An 18,494-nucleotide genomic window follows, 5' to 3' on the forward strand; every position below is an offset into this window, starting at 1 on the left:
GTCTTAAGGTGATGAATTTTGTCCCATTGAAATCTTGACTAATTTTTAAATGCAAAACATTTGCATTAGCTTTTATAATCTAAGACGAAAGCTATGTATTTCAAATGGAAACATGAGTAGACTCTGGTGATGTTTCAAAGATGACAGAATGCATTATTGTCTACAATAACAAAAGAAAAAGTTTCACACTTAACGGTTTTGTATAGTCTTGGGTTAAGCAATTTAATCAAAATATTTTAATCCCACTCACACTACACATTCTCAAAATCTTTTAACATCCTTTAGTGATATGATGGTTGTTGACTGTATATTTTTACTGTATCATTTTGTCTTCACTCTGTACACCTCAGACTATAAATACAACACCAGGGGCCTCATGTATAAACAGTGCATACGCACAAAAATATTGCGTACGCCCATTTCCACGCTCAAATCACGATGTACAAAACCTAAACTTGGCGTAAAGCCACGCACATTTTCACGCTAGCTCAAACCCTGGCATACACAAGTTCTCTGCTCAGTTTTACAAACTGGCGGCACCCAGCGTCAAAGCAGTGCTTTTTTCCAGTGTGGTTTCCCTTTTCTTTTTTAGTATCCACATCCCTGACGTGGCTTTATCATATACACTGAAATTAACCGCATATTGTTTATTAGTTTAAGGCATCGGATTGTAATTAACCCGTAACAATTTAATGGTCCACGGAATGGCCAAACTATTACAAATACTATAGCTGCTTTAGCATTGTTACTCTCACTGCACCTTCTTCTTCTTCTTTCAGCTGCTCCTGTTAGGGGTTGCCACAGTGGACCATCTTTTTCCATATTACTCTCACTGCACCACTTGGAGTATTTATATTCCTGTATCTGAGTGTGGAATCACAGCTCTACAGCAGCTGATCGGGAAGGGAATTATCGGTATACAGCATCTAGCACACGCTGCCTCAGCCATGCTGCCTGTTTGTACTGCTCCCATACAGCAAACGCTTTAGAGCCTTTCATGTACTGACCTCGCGATTCAGAAACAGTTTCATCCCAAGAACTATAAACGCAATCAATCAGTCCGTCAAGTGCTCCTTGTAGAACTGTTTGTACTTATAAGTACAATTACTTCCCTGTAAACTTGCGATAGTTATAATATTGCACAACCTGAGTCACTTTAGCACGTATTTACATATGATGACAATATCATTTTTAAGATGAAATGCAGCAAAATATGTATTACATTATACAGATACAATGTTAGCATCATTTAAATAATCAATATTGTTAATAATTAAACATGTGAGGACACGGTGTCGCAGCGCTAGCAAGGAGCTGTTGCCCCGTTCGGGGATTGTTCCTGCTTCGCACTGTATTCTTGCTGGGGCTGGCGCGACACTGGAAGGATGGATAGAATAATTAAACATGTACTACGAAGATATTTCAATGTTCCTTAAAAGTTTTGAAGAATCGGAGTTCTAAGCTTACAAATGGCTTAATGTCTATTACTGAGCTGATTGTGTGGCGATTGGGTACTTGGAGAAAGAAAAGTAAGGACAGGAATGTAATACATGCTTTAATTCCAAGCATCATGAAAATGATATCAAGTATACATCTCAGTATTTAAATTATTTAGAGAGCTGTAATATCACAAATGTAATGGATTCTGTGTCCTGTCGGAGGAAGAGAAAGCCCGTTTAAGAAGCACGTAGTAATTCACACACAAAGAGCACATAGAACAACACATACAATACAAAACATTTAACGTGCTACTTTAGTTACGATGGTATTTGAGAAACTAGTAAATTAAACGATTTTAAGATGAAGTTTATGATGTTCTACTTTAATGACAAAATAAACTACGTGATTAAAGTTGCAATTTCGAGTTTTTTTCCCCACTGTGTACCTAATTTTTTTTTGTTTTTTCTGTACCCTAGTAAGCTTTCATATGACATTCAGACGGTGGGCTACGACTTGCCTTTTCACGGCGACTTCGATATCTGACAACTTTTTTTTATTTCGGGCACTGTGCAACTTTGTGAACTTGAGCTTTCAAGTTTCTCTGACACTCTATGTCACTCGATCAAGTTCCTTTTGTTGTTTATACCACTGTTTAAACCAACAAATAGTACATTTTTCCTTGCCTCTACTTGGTATTCGCTGAAATTCTTCTATTTTCCCCCGTGCTTTTGCCATTGCCTTTTCACAGAACGCTTAAGGGCTATTTATATTGATTTGCATATTCAAAGAGGCGTAATTCTGGGAAGAATTGGGGAGTGTCAGCAGGTGTGTGCACGTGCGTTACTTTTCATGATGACTGGGATTTATGTAGCGGAAGAAAGTGGAAGTTGGCGAATGCACAGATTAATGCATCTGGATTAATGCATAATGGATCTGGATCATTTCCGTTTTTGTCCGTATGCCATGTTTTAGTGTGAATTCTATGCACGGCGTTATGCATGAGGCCCTAGGTCATGTCACTTGCAGAAATTTACATACACAGTTTTTCAGCCAAGAGTCCTGTTTTTATGGAGCAAACCCAAAGTAAATCAAAATGCTGAAAAAAAAGAAAGAAGAAATCAGATTCATATATGAGAACAAACAATGAAGTATCACTGCCTTTTAAATATTTCAAATGAGTATAAGGTCATTAATGTTTTAGAAAAAATTTTACATATTGGAAAGAGTTTTCAAAACAATTTGTTTTCCTTGGTTGTTTTTTCATTGTTAATGGAAGTCCAGAATTAATTTTAAAAAATGAAGGGTTTTCAAATATATCCTTGTTAATATGGTTTATTTTTAGGTCGGGGTATAAAACTCCAGGCAAGTTACATACTGTACTTCTAATGATGACCGTTAGTTTTCTCAAAGGACCCCCTTTACACTGCATTTCGTATAGGACTATTTTTTATTGCATTGCTTATTTTAAATTAATGCTTTAAAGATATATTAAAACATTAACATTTTAAATTACCAAATGGTATAGTTAAACTCCAGCAAATACCCAACTTTGATCAGCTGGTCACTTGTGTACAGTCGAAACATATTCATGCAAAAAATATGATGAGTTTCTCCTATGAATGAAAGAAAGGTTGTACTATTAAGTAGATTATCTGGAATTGGTTTGGATGTAAAAGTTTTGATGTCAAACAAACTAAAATAAAAACTATATCTGCAAAAAGGTGACATTAATTACATTTTTTTCCAGCACTGAACCAATGCAAAGAAAGCACTGAATGACAATAAAGCTTATCCCAATTGACACCTCTGGAGTATTTCTCACTCAGCTTCAGCATACACCAGAAAAGGTTTTCTCCCTAAGATGTATCCAGTTAGGCAGCATGATTACATTTGGAAGAGAGTGTGCTCTGTCTGGGGCCAGGGGAAGAATTTATCAGAGTTGTGTATTGTGCCTTTTTGCGCTCAATGGTGGCTAGACTACAATGGGAGACAGGAACGAGTGCTTGTGAAGAAAGATAATTCTAGTAGAGGAAAGAAACTGACTGGTGTGCCTGTTTGTTTGGGGGAAACTGAAGAAAAAAAAATAAATGGACGTGTGGTAGTAGTTGAATGCATTTCTAAACTATAGGGAAGAGCAGTGAGAAGTTCAAAATAGAAAATGTTCAGAAACTGCAGTTTAAGAAAATATGCCTATAAATGTGAAAGGAATGTGGAGACATCAGAGACACACATACATAGGCTCTTGTTACTCCCATTTTAATCCTATTATGGAGTCAGTTCAGAAACAGATTGCATCCGTTGGGAGAGCAATAATGCTACTGATCAGATGAGGTGACATCGTTTTACTTGTATTGAGACACATTTATAAGAGGAGATGAAAAAATAACAAGATTAATCTCTTTTAATAGTGCCCTACACATTGCACTTGGGTCCCAATCCAGGTGGGTGTGGCAATGTGCTATCAGTGTGTGTGCCCAAACCCCCTCTCTCTCTACACATTGCTGATAAATGAACAATGGCTTTGCATTTGTTCTCTGATTGTAATAAGCACACCTGTCCATTTTCTAACTAGTGTATACAGTTCCGGGTTGTAGTCGGACCTCACACATTCACAGCTATGCATATAACAGTGTGAAATACGGGAGGACTGGCAGTGCTAACAAAAGTCGTTACTAGAAAACATCGAATCAAGACTCAAACAAAGTGCTTATTTGGTTTCTCTACATCAGCGATGGCATGAGCTGCTCCATTTGTTAATACCAAACTAAAATATATTTAGTGTTTCAAAGCACATTTCCCTATTAATGCAACATGTACCGTGTTAACAGAAATACATAATCACTGAAACACACAGTGAGACAAGAAAAATAGCACACTTTATTGATAAATATGAATCTGAAACCACTTAATGAGTCATTAGCATAACTTATAAGTGAAAGCACACATTTTATATTTTAATGGTACGTTCAAGAATGTAATGCTGTCTCACAGTTATAAATTTATTGAGTACAGTCAATGACAGCTGAAGTATTTTTTTGTAATTCTTGATTTGTGCTCATGCATAAGCAATAACAAAGTCTGATCAGTCACTTAAGAAACCTTGAAAACAACAAGACAAAGTCTGATTTACAGGGGATTCATGTAACACTGACAAGTTTGGTTTCACATAGGAAGCTTTAAAGTTGGTACAAATGTAAAAAAAAAAAATTAAAATAAAAGAAAGAACTGATTTGGAAAATGGAAGCCCGAGGAGTCTGTAACAATTAAAAGCTGAATTAGTTTGACTCATCTATTAATGTTACAATTATAAAACTTATAATAGCAAATGTTAAAGCTAACAGAGTGGTTCTCTGACTAACCAAACTTTTGAAGCATGTTGTTACAAAAAACAGCTTTAAAGATTTTTTAAATAGAGATATCCTGAATTATCTTGTGATTCACTAATTCATCAGTCCAGATATAATAATGCTTGAATTTTTATTTTTAGTATTGATTTTAAGCAATATTTTCAATTACTGAAGAGAAAATGACGGAGTATAAATGTAAAATGTGCACATGCTTAGATAAATCAGTTTATGATATATAATTCTTTATAAACCCTTTGCTGAAATCCCCCAAGATTATCAATATTTCTTGTTATATTAGGGCATGCCCGTGTCTGTTGTGTGCTCTACTGTGATGTCAAGGAAGTTCAGGGCCCTGTAGATTGTTTGCCCTACAAAGGCTGTAGAGCCCATGTCTTTTGGCAGACACTGTGCATACTACACCTGCCTCTGACACTCATCCACAAGTTTTTTTTTTATTTCTACTCCTCTTAAAAATGTTGTTTTTGGCTAGAGTATTACTTTAATGCAAAGATGTTTAGATATTGGCAGTGTTACATTTGCATTACTGTTCCCCCCATTAATCTCCCAGCAGATGGTGCTAATACGCAGTTACCTAAATTGTAAATTGTCTTTGATAATTTAACATATTACTAAAACATTTAAAACAAACTCAACTTAGTTGTCATAATCAAATTTTTCCAACTTTCCTTGGTATGATCAATACAAATAAAATACAAATAATTTTTTTTTTCTTATATGGAAATTTTCTGTGTGCCTGATGCTGCTAACCTGAGTTTGGGTTGCTTGTGCAGGCCCTTCATTCTTGGCATACCTTTACTTATGTGTAATTATGTATAGCCTGAACTTTGCAGTTCTGCCTTGAGGCTTGATGGTTAGAACCCTTTTAACGAACCCATTGGAATTTTTGTGACATTTTTAAGGGTATGTGAACTAGTACATCTCTGACATTTGAATCAGATCGATTATGTACATTGAGCAAAAATTTAAAATGTATTATTTATTTGCTTTAAGACTTTTGGTGCTGCGTATTTTATGATCATGTTCAGATATCTTTTCATACTGTCCTTTGGTGGTTGTACTGTATGGAAATATATTGATAGATCTTTATTTAATTTAATTTAATTTAATTTTGTGGTACAATTCGTTTTAATGTTTTATCATCACTATCTCTGGTAACCAAATATATTATGAAATGCAGTGTCTCACCTTCTGACCCTCATGTGGAGTTTACTGGATGCTGTCTGCTTTGCTCGTTCAAATGTGGCTCGAACAATCTTTTCCACCTTATAGTTGTCACTTGAGGTTAGAGGCAATAACCACAACTAGAATTTCCATAAATGTATGACAAAAGAGTAAAAAGATAAAGGGAAAAGATTATTAAGGACCAGACAAACTGCTTGAATAGCTGTTTCCAAATGTAATCTTCTAGGAGGTGATACTTACTGCCAAAATTTAAAACCAATAGAAGTAGAAATAGTTGTATACTGACTGCACTAGGCAGTATTATAAATGATACTCCTTATTTAAAGAAATTTGTGGTAAATATGCATTGCTGTTTGTTTGGTGTTTTTTTTTTTATTGTTGATTACCAGCCATTTGCTTCTTGGAAATTGTCTTTGCATTTCAGCATTGCAAAATGATTTAGCCTTGTTACTTTTCACTTAGATTTATCTTGAAGTTTGTGTATTTCTTTGCTGAATATGCTGTCTGTTGATAATTGAGGGCATTCCTGTTTTGGTTAATTGACACTCGGGAGCCTTCATTTGATTAAATGTTTGATTTGTTACTTTATTCAGAGGATATAATTTTGAGTTCTAGTATTGACCTTTCTAGCCTTGCTCTTGGGGTTATTTGAACATTTATTTCCTAAAAAACCTAATGATCACATTTAAAAGGTTGAAATAAAGCTTTGGAAATGCAAAATGATCAAACCACAGCAAACAGCCACCGTCCAGTTGACATAATTCAGTTTCTAAGGATACATATGGAAGAGGGGGATATATACTAGAAAATGTCTGTTATTAAATCTTCAGCTTCAGTCTTAGCATTTTGTGATCAATTTTTCACCCCTTCTTCATGTAATCATTTACTTTTCTTATTTTGAATAAGATACCTTTTTAACACTAGGCATGTTGTTTTAGTTATTAATGTGGAACATCTTTTTTGTTTCCCATATATCTGTGCAGATGCTTTACACTTTCTCCTTCCATCAAGAAGAAAGATATGCTTTGTGCATAGTAATAAATCTTTCATTATTATTATTATTATTATTTCATAGGCTCTCCTGTGTTTTCTATTGAGGGGGAGTACTCCTTTAAGGCTTATTTTGGATCATAGTTGTGACACGTGGCCAATTATCCATGCAAATTAGCCCTGCAGCACTGCACTGCCTGCAGTCCAAGATCAGTGTTAAATATCTGGTGGCAGTACTCATTCTATACATATACAAGGTTGAAAGCTAGAGTACCGATTGGTTGTGACATCACACATGCTTGAAACAGATCTTCAGCAGTTTTACAGTGGTAATGTGTGAAAGTTCTGTGCATGGCTGCTACAGTTGTATGATGGCACACTGGCCTGGAAAAGTAATATGGGGAGCTAGGGAAAAATGTTTGCCTGAGAGCTGCAAGGTGAATTTCTACGAAAATATTTGCCGAACAAAGTCACTGGCGAGTATATCATTTTTGCTATAACAAATCCATTGCTGAACTTTGCCATTTAACACTTATGATGTTAAAAAATAGTCTTGTTTAAACAATAAAATCAAGTGCTACAAGTTGTTCACATAAATAACATTAAATACTCCATTAAAATGAAGGATAAAATCATAGTCAGAATTGCCTTTGTTTCCTTCCCCGTGCCTCTCTTACTCGTATTGCCATGCTCATTTATTTCCCGGGGCCAAGACCCTGACAAAGTGGTCCCCTCACATCTCTTGTCCCGATCACATTCCCTCAGCGTTGACTGGAATATGCTAAGCGTGACTCCATTGGTGTCTGCAGAATTCCTAGGAGCCCACGATCACTCCTGCTCTGTGCTGTTCAGCAGGAGCGATCTAGTCAGCCTCGAACACCTATTACCATACTCCTCCCCTGACCACTTTGCCACTTTCTGATGACACTTGATTCATTCACCTTACTTCCTTGATTTATTTTGAAAGCCATTCTTTCCACAAGGTCATATTGATATGTTTTAAATATTATTTTCTTTAACCCTTCACATTCTATAATAATCTATAATAGTTGCAAATTTGCCATTGTTTTTTCAGCCAGAAAAAAAAAAACAACTTTTTTACTGCATTGTGTTACAGTGATCCCTCGCTATATCGCGCTTCGCCTTTCGCGGCTTCACTCCATCGCGGATTTTATATGTAAGCATATTTAAATATATATCGCGGATTTTTCGCGGGTTTCTGCGGACAATGGGTCTTTTAATTTCTGGTACATGCTTCCTCAGTTGGTTTGCCCAGTTGATTTCATACAAGGGACGCTATTGGCAGATGGCTGAGAAGCTACCCAACTTACTTTCTCTCTCTCTCTCTCTCTCTCCTCTCTCTCTCTCTCTCTCTCTCTCTCTCTCTCTCTCACGTAGGAGGGTGTGAGCAGGGGGGCTGTGTGCAGCTGCTTCCTGAAGGACATGCTGCACGGAGCTTCGCATACTTAAAAGCTCAAAGGGCACGTATTGATTTTTTATCTGTCTCTAACTCTCTCTCTGCTCCTGACAGAGGGGGTGTGAGCTGCCGCCTTCAACAGCTTTGTACCAGCGGTGCTTCGCATACTTAAAAGCCAAAAAGCCCTATTGATTTTTTTTTTTGACTGCTTGCTTTGCACTCCTTTGAAAAGGAAGATATGTTTGCATTCTTTTAATTGTGAGACAGAACTGTCATCTCTGTCTTGTCATGGAGCACAGTTTAAACTTTTGAAAAAGAGACAAATGTTTGTTTGCAGTGTTTGAATAACGTTCCTGTCTCTCTACAACCTCCTGTGTTTCTGCGCAAATCTGTGACCCAAGCATGACATTCTAAAAATAACCATATAAACATATGGTTTCTACTTCGCGGATTTTCCTATTTCGCGGGTGGCTCTGGAACGCAACCCCCGCGATGGAGGAGGGATTACTGTATTTGCTTGTCAGAAAAGAATATTAGCCATGTTCTATAGTATATGAAGTCTGCATTCAGTGTAATAAATGTATAGGAAATTGTAAAATGGTTAGGTTTTTTTCTGAAACTGAATAAGTGTTACCTAAAATGTTTATAGAACAAAGCCTCATGTAGACTTTTATATTGGCTATAATTGTCCATTATTTAAAATATAATCTTAAAACTAACACATTCCTTTAGGACAAATATTAATAAACTCCGAAGACGTCACTGTCTCCATAGCTACTCAGATCAAAACGGCAGGCATTGCAGATTCCACTTCCTGCATCACTGTTTTTCTATAAAGCTCTTGGATGGTGAGATTTGCTATCTTTTAAGTGTTAAGCCAACTCTTAGGAAGATGCTCACTAATCACTTTTATTTGATTGTTTACATTCAAACTTAAAAAAAGACAAAAAATTGGTAACATTTAAAAAGTGACATTATCTTTGGCACAATTATAACATGATAATATATATTCTTAAAACTGTATAATTAAATTAAGGATTGCAGAGGACTGTAGACTGTCCAGGCAGAAGTAGGCACAAGACAAGAACCAGCACTGGAAAGGGTACCAGTCCATCAAAAGACCCAGTTGTATGTTCTGAAAAAAATGTAATTCTTGAAAATTATAAACTTCAGGCATTGCTCTCCTTTTTATTATATTGTATCTAGTAATTTGTAGTTATGTATATACTATTTGCTTGATTAAGGAAGTCATACAGTTACTGTTGACTCCAAAAATACTGTGTATGTGGTTTTTTGTTTTCATTAGCTATTGTAGTAAATGTGTAACCTTCTACTGCAGAAACAGTTGCATGCAATCAAGGAAAATTTTAGATATTAGGCTTTTTAAATTTATCATTCAACGTAGATGGTAATAGCCTGAATTTAGATTTTTATTGCCTCTTTTGAACACCTGAATGAATTGCAGTTTATATGCAATTCATCACCTCAGAATAGTTTATATGCAGAGAACCTCTGTGACCTTTAATCTTTTCATACTTTTTGAATCCCTTCTTTTCTCTGTTTCTGTATATACAGTGGCATGCTGGAGTATGGGCACCCTTACTTAAAATGATCTGTTACTGTGAATAGTTAAGTGAGCAGAAGATGAACTGATCACCAAGAGGCATAATGTTAATGTTTCTTTTCTGCATTTTATGCAAGATTAGTATGTTGTTTTTGTTTTGTACAATTGTACAGTGACAAAAGGGAAGGAGCAACATGCAAAGATTTGGACACTGCAAAGGTCCCATACCTTAATTAACTTGTTAAGAGCTATGGCAGGGGTGGGCATTGTTGGTCCTGGAGGGCTGCAGTGGCTGCAGGTTTTTGTTCCAAACCATTTTCATAATGAGAAGTCAATTATTGCTAATGAAGCACTTATTGCTCAAGTGACATTTTGATGCTTCATTTTAGAGGTCTCACTTGTTCAGGTAACCCCTAAGCCTGTTTTTAATGGATCCTTATTAGCAATAAGATGCAAATGACAAAGGAGCCAGCAATTCTCCATCAAACTTATTTCCAATTACACCTGTGTGGATTCATCATGAACTCTTTGGTTTAATAAAACACTTATGAGAAAAATGTGACATACTGAAAATTATCCGTTTTAGGCTTCAAATCATTTGGATGATACCCTTGGAAAGAAAAAAATAATCTAACATTGCAGATTAACAAGCCACACATTTAAATTAGGTCTGAGATTGGAAAGGATGGACTTCTAATTAAGCAATTGGGTTGGAATGAAAACCTACAGCCCTTTAGGACCAACACTGCCCACCTCTGGGCTGCGGCTTATTCACAGTTATCGTTACGAAATCCATCAACTCAGTATTCCCTGCATTCCAGTTCACAATGGAAAAAAAAAATGAACGGATGCATCAGTTTCCTTGACATTTCTATTGAAAGAGGTAACCACGCCAGGATTTATTGCAAGGAATGTTATGCAGACATCAGCAAACAGTCTACTCCAACTTGGTCGTTCACCACATTTACCACACTCTCCCTGATTGTTTTGGCGTGTCAGAAAGTACAGCACACATCCTGTCCAGATCTGGAATTAAAATAGCGCCAAAACCTGCAAACACTTTACGGACTGTCTTTTTCAATGCAAAAAAAAACAAAAATCAACTGTAGAGACAAGAAACAGTGTATAGCATTCCATGTAATGTGTTATACATGAGACAAAGTTCTAAAACATGTTTATCAGAGACATTTTGTGTGTTAGTTGATTTTTTTTCCCAATGGTTAGTGGCCTCTGCATGAATTTCCTATTGAGACAATACAGTAATAAAGTATTTGTTTTTAACCAGTTTTCCCTAAGCATTTTTCAAACTGTGTCAATAACCATGTCGTATTTGCAGCTATGAGGATTAAACTTATGAGAAGCACTGTTTCTGCCCTTGGTGAAGTCCATCCATATAAATAGCATGCGTGAGCAACAGCTTTAGTAATGGTCCCTGTCATTTAAGTGGCATAATTAAAATTGGTTGACTTGTATTGCATGCAGCAGTTTCTTTTCTGCAGATTGCTTAAACTCGTCTAATTTTAAAGGGATACCATAATCATTTTCAGCTTAAAGCTATAATGAATTCTTACCTTGAGAGAAGCTGATAGACTTTGTTGTTCAATGATGTCTGTATTCTTTTTGAATTGTCCTTGAACTCTTTACTTATAAAGTACTTTCTTCATTGTTCATTTCCCTGCGTTTTTTTAACTGCTTTCTGAGGCCCAGAATATCTTGATGTTGATGTCTTTTAGTTTATAATACATGTACTTACTTTCCAAATAAGTTCCTCATTTAAAGGATAATAGATAGTAAACATGAAAGTAGTTATTGTTTCTTACAGTTTTATAGAAGCACTTCTTTTTCCAGAGCATAACCTTATTGATCCAGATTTTCAGACATGTTAATGAGGGCAGTTTCAGCATGATAAGTAATTAACAGAGACACAAACTGATTGTACCAACTTATATATTCTTCTTTCTACATATGTGCACATATTCGAGATTGTCTTTGAGTCACTGATGGTACATGGGCATTTCTGTAAAGCTTGCTTATTTTTTCTGAAGAGGGCTCCTTAGCATGTACTAAGGACTCCATTTTGATACACAACCTCAATAATATTTATAATAAACAATACAAAGAGAACTTGGCACTCAAGTCTATACCTAACAAAGTGCCATCTAAAACAGATTTTTGAATAGTGGACGAGTTAAAAAGTTATGTACAAGCCCCGCATGTTTACTTTAGAATTATACTCATTTGTCCTTGCCAATTTTGAAGATGTTTTGAACAGATCATTGTGAAGAGAATTTGATATTTTTCTGTGTGAGATATTAAGAAAATTATTTTCCCACAGAATTGTAGAAGGTCAATTAAGATTCTTCCAGTTGAGCAAAATAAGTCTATGCAAGTAGTGTGGCATATGAAATATCATATCACACTTTTAAGCCATCTGGTATTAATCTAAATACTGTTGTTCAGGCGTTAAGAGCAATTATTGTTTCAAAACTAAAGTCTAAACACTCAAGTAGTAGAGTTATAATAAAGCATTATGTTAAATTATATTAAAGCACAGTGCATTCAGAATGTATTTAGAACCCATTACTTTTTTCACGATTTGTTATGTTGCAGCCTTATGCTAAAATTGTTTTAAGTTCATTTTTTTCCTCTTCATTATGCAACACTCAATATCCCCAATTACAAAAGAAAACAACATTTTTACACATTTATTACAAATGAAAAACTGAAAATGTCACCTTGACTCAAATATTCAGGCTGTTTGCTGTGACACATGAAATATGGCTCAGGCGCATTTCAGTTCTGTTGATCATCATTGAGATGTCAGTGCACCTTGTTTGGAGTCCACCTGAGGTAAATTTAATTCACAGGGCGTGATTAGGAAAGGCACATGTCTGTTTAAGGTTCCACAATTGATGATGCTAAACCAAGTTGTGAGGTCGATGCAAATGTCTTCAGACCTAAGTGACAGGATTATTTTGAGACCCAGATCTGGGGATGCCTACAAAAAGTTTTTTTGTAGAATTGTAGGTTCCCAGAATCTCAGAGGTCCTTATAATTCTTAAATGTAAGAAGGTAGACACAAAGACTACTCTTCCTGAGCTGGCTGCCTGGACAAACTGAGCGATCAAGGTAGTAAGAGCCTTGGTAAGAGGGGTATCCAAGAGCCAAATGGTCACTCTGGTTGATCTTCAGAGAATCTGTGTTGGCAAATAGAACAGAACACCCAACTCATCTGGGCTTTAGGACAGAGTGGCCAGAAGGAAGTGTCTCCCAAGTTAAAAACACATTAAAGCCCGCTTGGGGTTTTCAGAAAGGTGCCTAAAAGAATCTCAGACCTTGAGAAAAAAGATTCTCTGGTCTGATGAAACCAAGATGGAAATGTAAGCCCTTAAATCTGAGTATCAAGTTTTGAGGAATCCAGGGACCATTCATCACTTTACTTCAATACTATTCCATGAATGAATGATGATGGTGGCAACATCAAGATGTGGGTTTGATTTTCAGTGTCAGGGACTGGGAGTCTAGTCAGGATTGAGTTAAAACAGAACAGAGTAATGTACAGAGATATCCTTAATGAACTCCTGCTCCAGTTTGCTCTCAACCTCTTACAAGTCTAAAGGTTCGCATTCCCCACAGGACAACAACCCTAACAACAAAGCAAAGACAAGTTCAGTGGTGAATTGGTGACAGTTCTGTGAATGTTCTGGAGTAGCCCAGCCAGAGCCCAGACTTGAACCCAATTATACATTTTCAGAGAGACCTGAAAATAGCTGTTCACCGACAGTCTCCATCCAACCTGTCAAAGCTTGGGAGGATCTGCAGAGAACAGCAGCAGAAAATCCCCAAATCCAGGTGTCTGGTGCTCAAAACCAACAGGATTCCAGGCTGCAATTGCTGCCAAAAGTGCTTCAAGTACTTATTAAAGGTTTTGAATGCTTGTGTACATGTGAACATTTTTTATTTTGAATACATTTGAAAAAAATTCTAACATCCTGTTTTCATTTTTTGATATTGGGGCATTGAGTCTTGCTTAATAAGGGGAAAACACAATTTAAATGACTTTAGTATAAGGTTGCAACATAACAAAATGTGAAAAAGGTGAGAGGGTTTGACATCTTGCAAAGCTTCAAACTACATTCTTTGTGTGAAAATGTGCCAAAAAAATAACTGTTACTGCTCTTCTGTGAGAATGTGGTAGTTTTGACTCTAGAATGGTGACTTTTAAGATCATCTGCACTACATTTGTAAATGACCAGAAATTTCTAAAACTAGCCAACCCGCGGCGGGTGAACACTTCCTGAACGACACAGTTGTCCAAATGGGGTGAGTTTGAGGATACGACTGTGAGTGAATGAAAAGATGGAACTCTGGAGAGAGCAACATACAATTGTCCATGACTGAAAACTGGTTTTGGCAGATAAAGGCAATTTGTGTGTCTCTCTCTCTCTCTCGCGCGCCTGTGTGTGTGTGTGTCTCTCTCTCTCGCACGCCTGTGTGTGTGTGTGTCTCTCTCTCTCTCTCTCTCGCGCGCCTGTGTGTGTGTGTGTCTCTCTCTCTCTCGCGCGCCTGTGTGTGTGGCTCTCTCTCGCGCGCCTGTGTGTGTGGCTCTCTCTCGCGCGCCTGTGTGTGTATGTCTCTCGCGCGCACCTGTGTGTGTGTGTCTCTCTTGCGCGCTTGTGTGGGTGTGTCTCTCTCACGTGCCTACACAGATGAAAGTGACTCAGGTGAGGAGTTGGGGGCGGGCACATGAGCAGGCAGTGCGCATGCCTCAAGAGCAAGGGTGACGCGGGAGAAAGCGACCTCAGGATGTGTTTGATTAGGAGTTAGGGGCAGGCACATGAGCAGAAAGTGCGCATGCCTCGGGGAGGAGGGTTAGAGTTGGCGGGCAGGGCTCTGTCTTGCGTGCGTGCGTGCGTGCGTATCCCATGGTCGGGCGACTTGGTGGATTATATATAGAAAAGCAGCCGGAACCAAAAATAACAATGAAAAGTCAACGTGGCTCAGAGGTGCATGTGGACTGTAGCAGAGACTAGAGCGACTGAGGCAGTGTTTGGTGAGGTGCTACGTGCCTCGAGAGAGAGGGTGGACTCGGGAGGAGGGTTAGAGTTGGCAGGCGGGGCTCTGTCGTGCATATCCCCTGGTCTTAGAGTTGGTGGGCAGGGCTCTGTCTTTCGTGCATCTTGCTTGCCATGGACTTGCGTGCGTCTTGCTTGCAATGGTCTGGTCTCTGTCTTACGTACCATGGTCGGCTGCTTAGTGAATTGTTGGCGGACGTGGCTTTGTCTTGCGTGCGTCTTGCTTCACATGGTTTGCGTGCGTATTGCTTGCCATGGACTTAGTGAACTATATATATAGATTGTTACGGAAGAATGAACAAGACTTCAACATGCTTGGTATTTTTTATCTTTATTGGAAAGAGTTGGTTGAGAAAATAGATTGATAATAATAATAATAATAATAATTCATTACATTTATATAGCGCTTTGCTCAGTTCTCAAAGCGCTATCCACACAGGGAGGAACCGGGAACGAACCCACAATCTTCCACTGTCTCCTTACTGCAAAGCAGCAGCACTACCACTGTGCCACCTGTGATGAAAGGACATTCTTCTTCTACTTCTTCTTAGCTTCATGGCTAGGATTTTATTTACAAAATGATCATAATAATGAACGTCATTTTTCTTTTTCAAATGTATCTTTCTCCTTCAGTGTCCCAATTTGATTAGGTAAATGAACACAGCATATTGCCACAACAGTAAATATTGCTTAAAGTTGGCCTCTAATTTAAGTGTTGTGAGGGAGAAAAATAATTTCCAAAGTCCTAGTTTTCATGAACTGAAACATATTTAGAGTTTAATGTTTTTTAACAGAGTGTAATTCTGTCCTCAGTAGGATGTTTTCAGCCTCTCTTTTTCATAGTTTTATATCAAGCTCTCAGATTTTGTTACAGAGTTGGAGATGTTCTAAAATTGCATGAATTAGGAACTTAAAAGTTAAACGACAATTATAATATTGAAAGAGGTAGGTGTTAGTTGAGTAGATTATTTCTGAGACAGTGATTCAGCAAATCATCAGCATAAAAATGGATTCATAAGTAGTAAATACAAAAATACTTGTTTTCAGCTATGAGAAAGGTTAAAAATGCTAATTATTACAATTTAAACTTATATACATATTGTTTTCATGTCTTATGGAGGTTTGCTTCAAACTGACAGAGTTGTTAAATAAAACCTAGTTATTCTGTTATGCAAAATAATTTTATTGGTAATGTTTGGGTTTTCATTATTTGTTTGGTTTAACAAGGTATTTCAGCTCTGTTCTTCAGTACTTGGTAGTATTTATCTTTAACATTATTTCATCTGCTTATTTAAAGAAGTAAACTAACCATACTAACCATTAGAATTTTAGCACATATGCAGTTGTTTATAGTATACTTATTTTCTTTTTGACAGCTAATGGGAAAGATGGACCGGGATTACCACACCCTGGATGACATGTTTGTCTCCAGTGTAGCTCAAAAAAGCAGATCTGGAGAAGGAGATGAGCACCATAGACAAGCAGCCATTCGGGAACACAGGCGACTTGCAGAGAGAATGGAGAAGTGTCCCTTCTGCTTTGACAGCTCTGAACTGCCTAAACATCTCATCATTTCTATTGGTTCAAAGGTATTTGGTTTAAGATTGTGATGCTCAGAAACGTCATTGGTATGATATGCTTTAAGCTGGTAATTGTGATAGCACATGCCCTGTCAATATAGCGTTTTCAGTGATATATTTACAACCCCAATTCCAAAAATGCTGGGATGCTGTGTAAAATGTAAATAAAACTAGAATGCAATGATTTGTGAATCTCATAAACCCATGTTTTATATACAATAGAACATAGAAAACACACCAAATGTTGAAATTGAGACATATATTTCATGAAAATATGGGCTCATTTTGAAAATGATGGCAGCATCACGTCTTGAAAAAGTTGGGACGGGGGCAACAAAAGGCTAAAAAAGTAAGTGGTACTAAAAAGAGACAGCTGGAGGAACATTTTGCATCTTATTAGATTAATTGGCAACAGATCAGTAACATGATTGGGTATAAAAAGAACATCTTAGAGAGGCAGTGTCTCTCAGAAGTAAAGATGGACAGGGGTTCACCAGTCTGCAAAAAAACTGTGTCTTCAAATTCTGGAACAATTTCAAAATAATGTTTCTCAACGTAAAATTCCGAAGACTTTGAAAAGCTCATTGTCTATAGTAAGTAATATCATTAGGAGATTCCAAAATTATGGGGAAATCTCTGTGTTCAAGGGACAAGGCCAAAAATCAAGATTGAATACCTGTGATCTTCTGTCTCTCAGGCTGCACTGCATTAAAAACAGGCATGATTCTGTCATGGAAATCATTGCATGGACCCAGGAACACTTCCAGAAGTCATTGTCTGTGAACACAGTTATCCGTGCCATTCACAAATAATGGTTAAAGCTCTATCGTGCAAAGAAGAAGCCATATGTGGACATGATCCAGAAACACCACCGTCTTGTCTGGGCCAAAGCTCATTTAATCTTTTCTGTGGTCAGAAAAATCGAAATTTGATATTCTTTTTGAAAACATGGACATGCGTCCTCTGTACTAAAGATGTGAGAAACCTTTTGGCTTGTTATCAATACTCGGTACAAAAGCCTGCATCTCTAATGGTATGGGGGTGCATGAGTGCCTATGGTTTTGGCAGATTTCACATCTGGAAAGGCACCATCAGTGCTGAAAGGTTTATACGGGTTTTAGAACAACATATGCTCCCATCCAGACAACGTCTTTTTCAGGGAGGGCCTTGCATATTTCATCAAGGCAATGCTAAATGTCATATTTACAACAGCATGGCTTCATAGTGGAAGAGTCCAGGTGCTGAACTGGCCTGCCTACAGTTTAGATTTTTTCACCAATTGAAAACATTTGGCAGATCATGAAACAAAAAATAGGACAAAGAAGACCCAGGGCTGTTGAGTAGGTAGAATAATATGTATGACAAGAATGGGACAACATTCCTCTCCCAAAAGTCCAGCAACTGGTCTCCTCAGTTCTCAGACATTTACAGAATGTTATTAAAAGAAGTGGGGATGCTACACAGTGGTAAACATGGCCCTGTCCCAACTTTTTTGAGACATGTTGCTGCCATTAAATTCAAAATGACCCAATTCTTTTCTTTAAAATGGTCCATTTTCTCACTTCTCAGGAGTAGAATGTGGAATGTTATGTTCTAAACCTACTGTATCAGAGGCTTCAGTCAATCCGTTGATTAAACAGTTTATATAATATTCACCATTCAGATTTGGTCTGCACATTGACCATATTTATAATGGAACTTTGCTTTTATTATTGGCCTGTGCCAAATATTCTGAACTTGACCCGATATACAAGATTGCAGCATTGATTTCAAAGAAGAAAAAAAAAAAACCAAAATGCTGATATGCTAAATCAATAAAAAACTTAAACATATTTAAATGTAAAAAATGTTTTACCATGAAACATGGAAGTCTATGAA

The 18,494-nt window shown here is 37.1% G+C and overlaps 1 protein-coding gene across 1 annotated transcript in view; it reads left to right on the top strand.

Annotated features, from left to right (window-relative positions):
* cwf19l2 (CWF19 like cell cycle control factor 2) overlaps window positions 1–18,494 on the top strand; it is a 140,728-nt gene that overhangs the window by 85,494 nt on the left and 36,740 nt on the right. The window contains exon 13 of the mRNA XM_028800398.2: window positions 16,413–16,625. Coding sequence (XP_028656231.2) covers window positions 16,413–16,625 — 213 coding nt within the window. The remainder of the gene's footprint in view (window positions 1–16,412; window positions 16,626–18,494) is intronic.

The sequence above is a fragment of the Erpetoichthys calabaricus genome, chromosome 4 (assembly GCF_900747795.2).
Source record: "Erpetoichthys calabaricus chromosome 4, fErpCal1.3, whole genome shotgun sequence".
Lineage (NCBI taxonomy): Eukaryota > Metazoa > Chordata > Cladistia > Polypteriformes > Polypteridae > Erpetoichthys > Erpetoichthys calabaricus.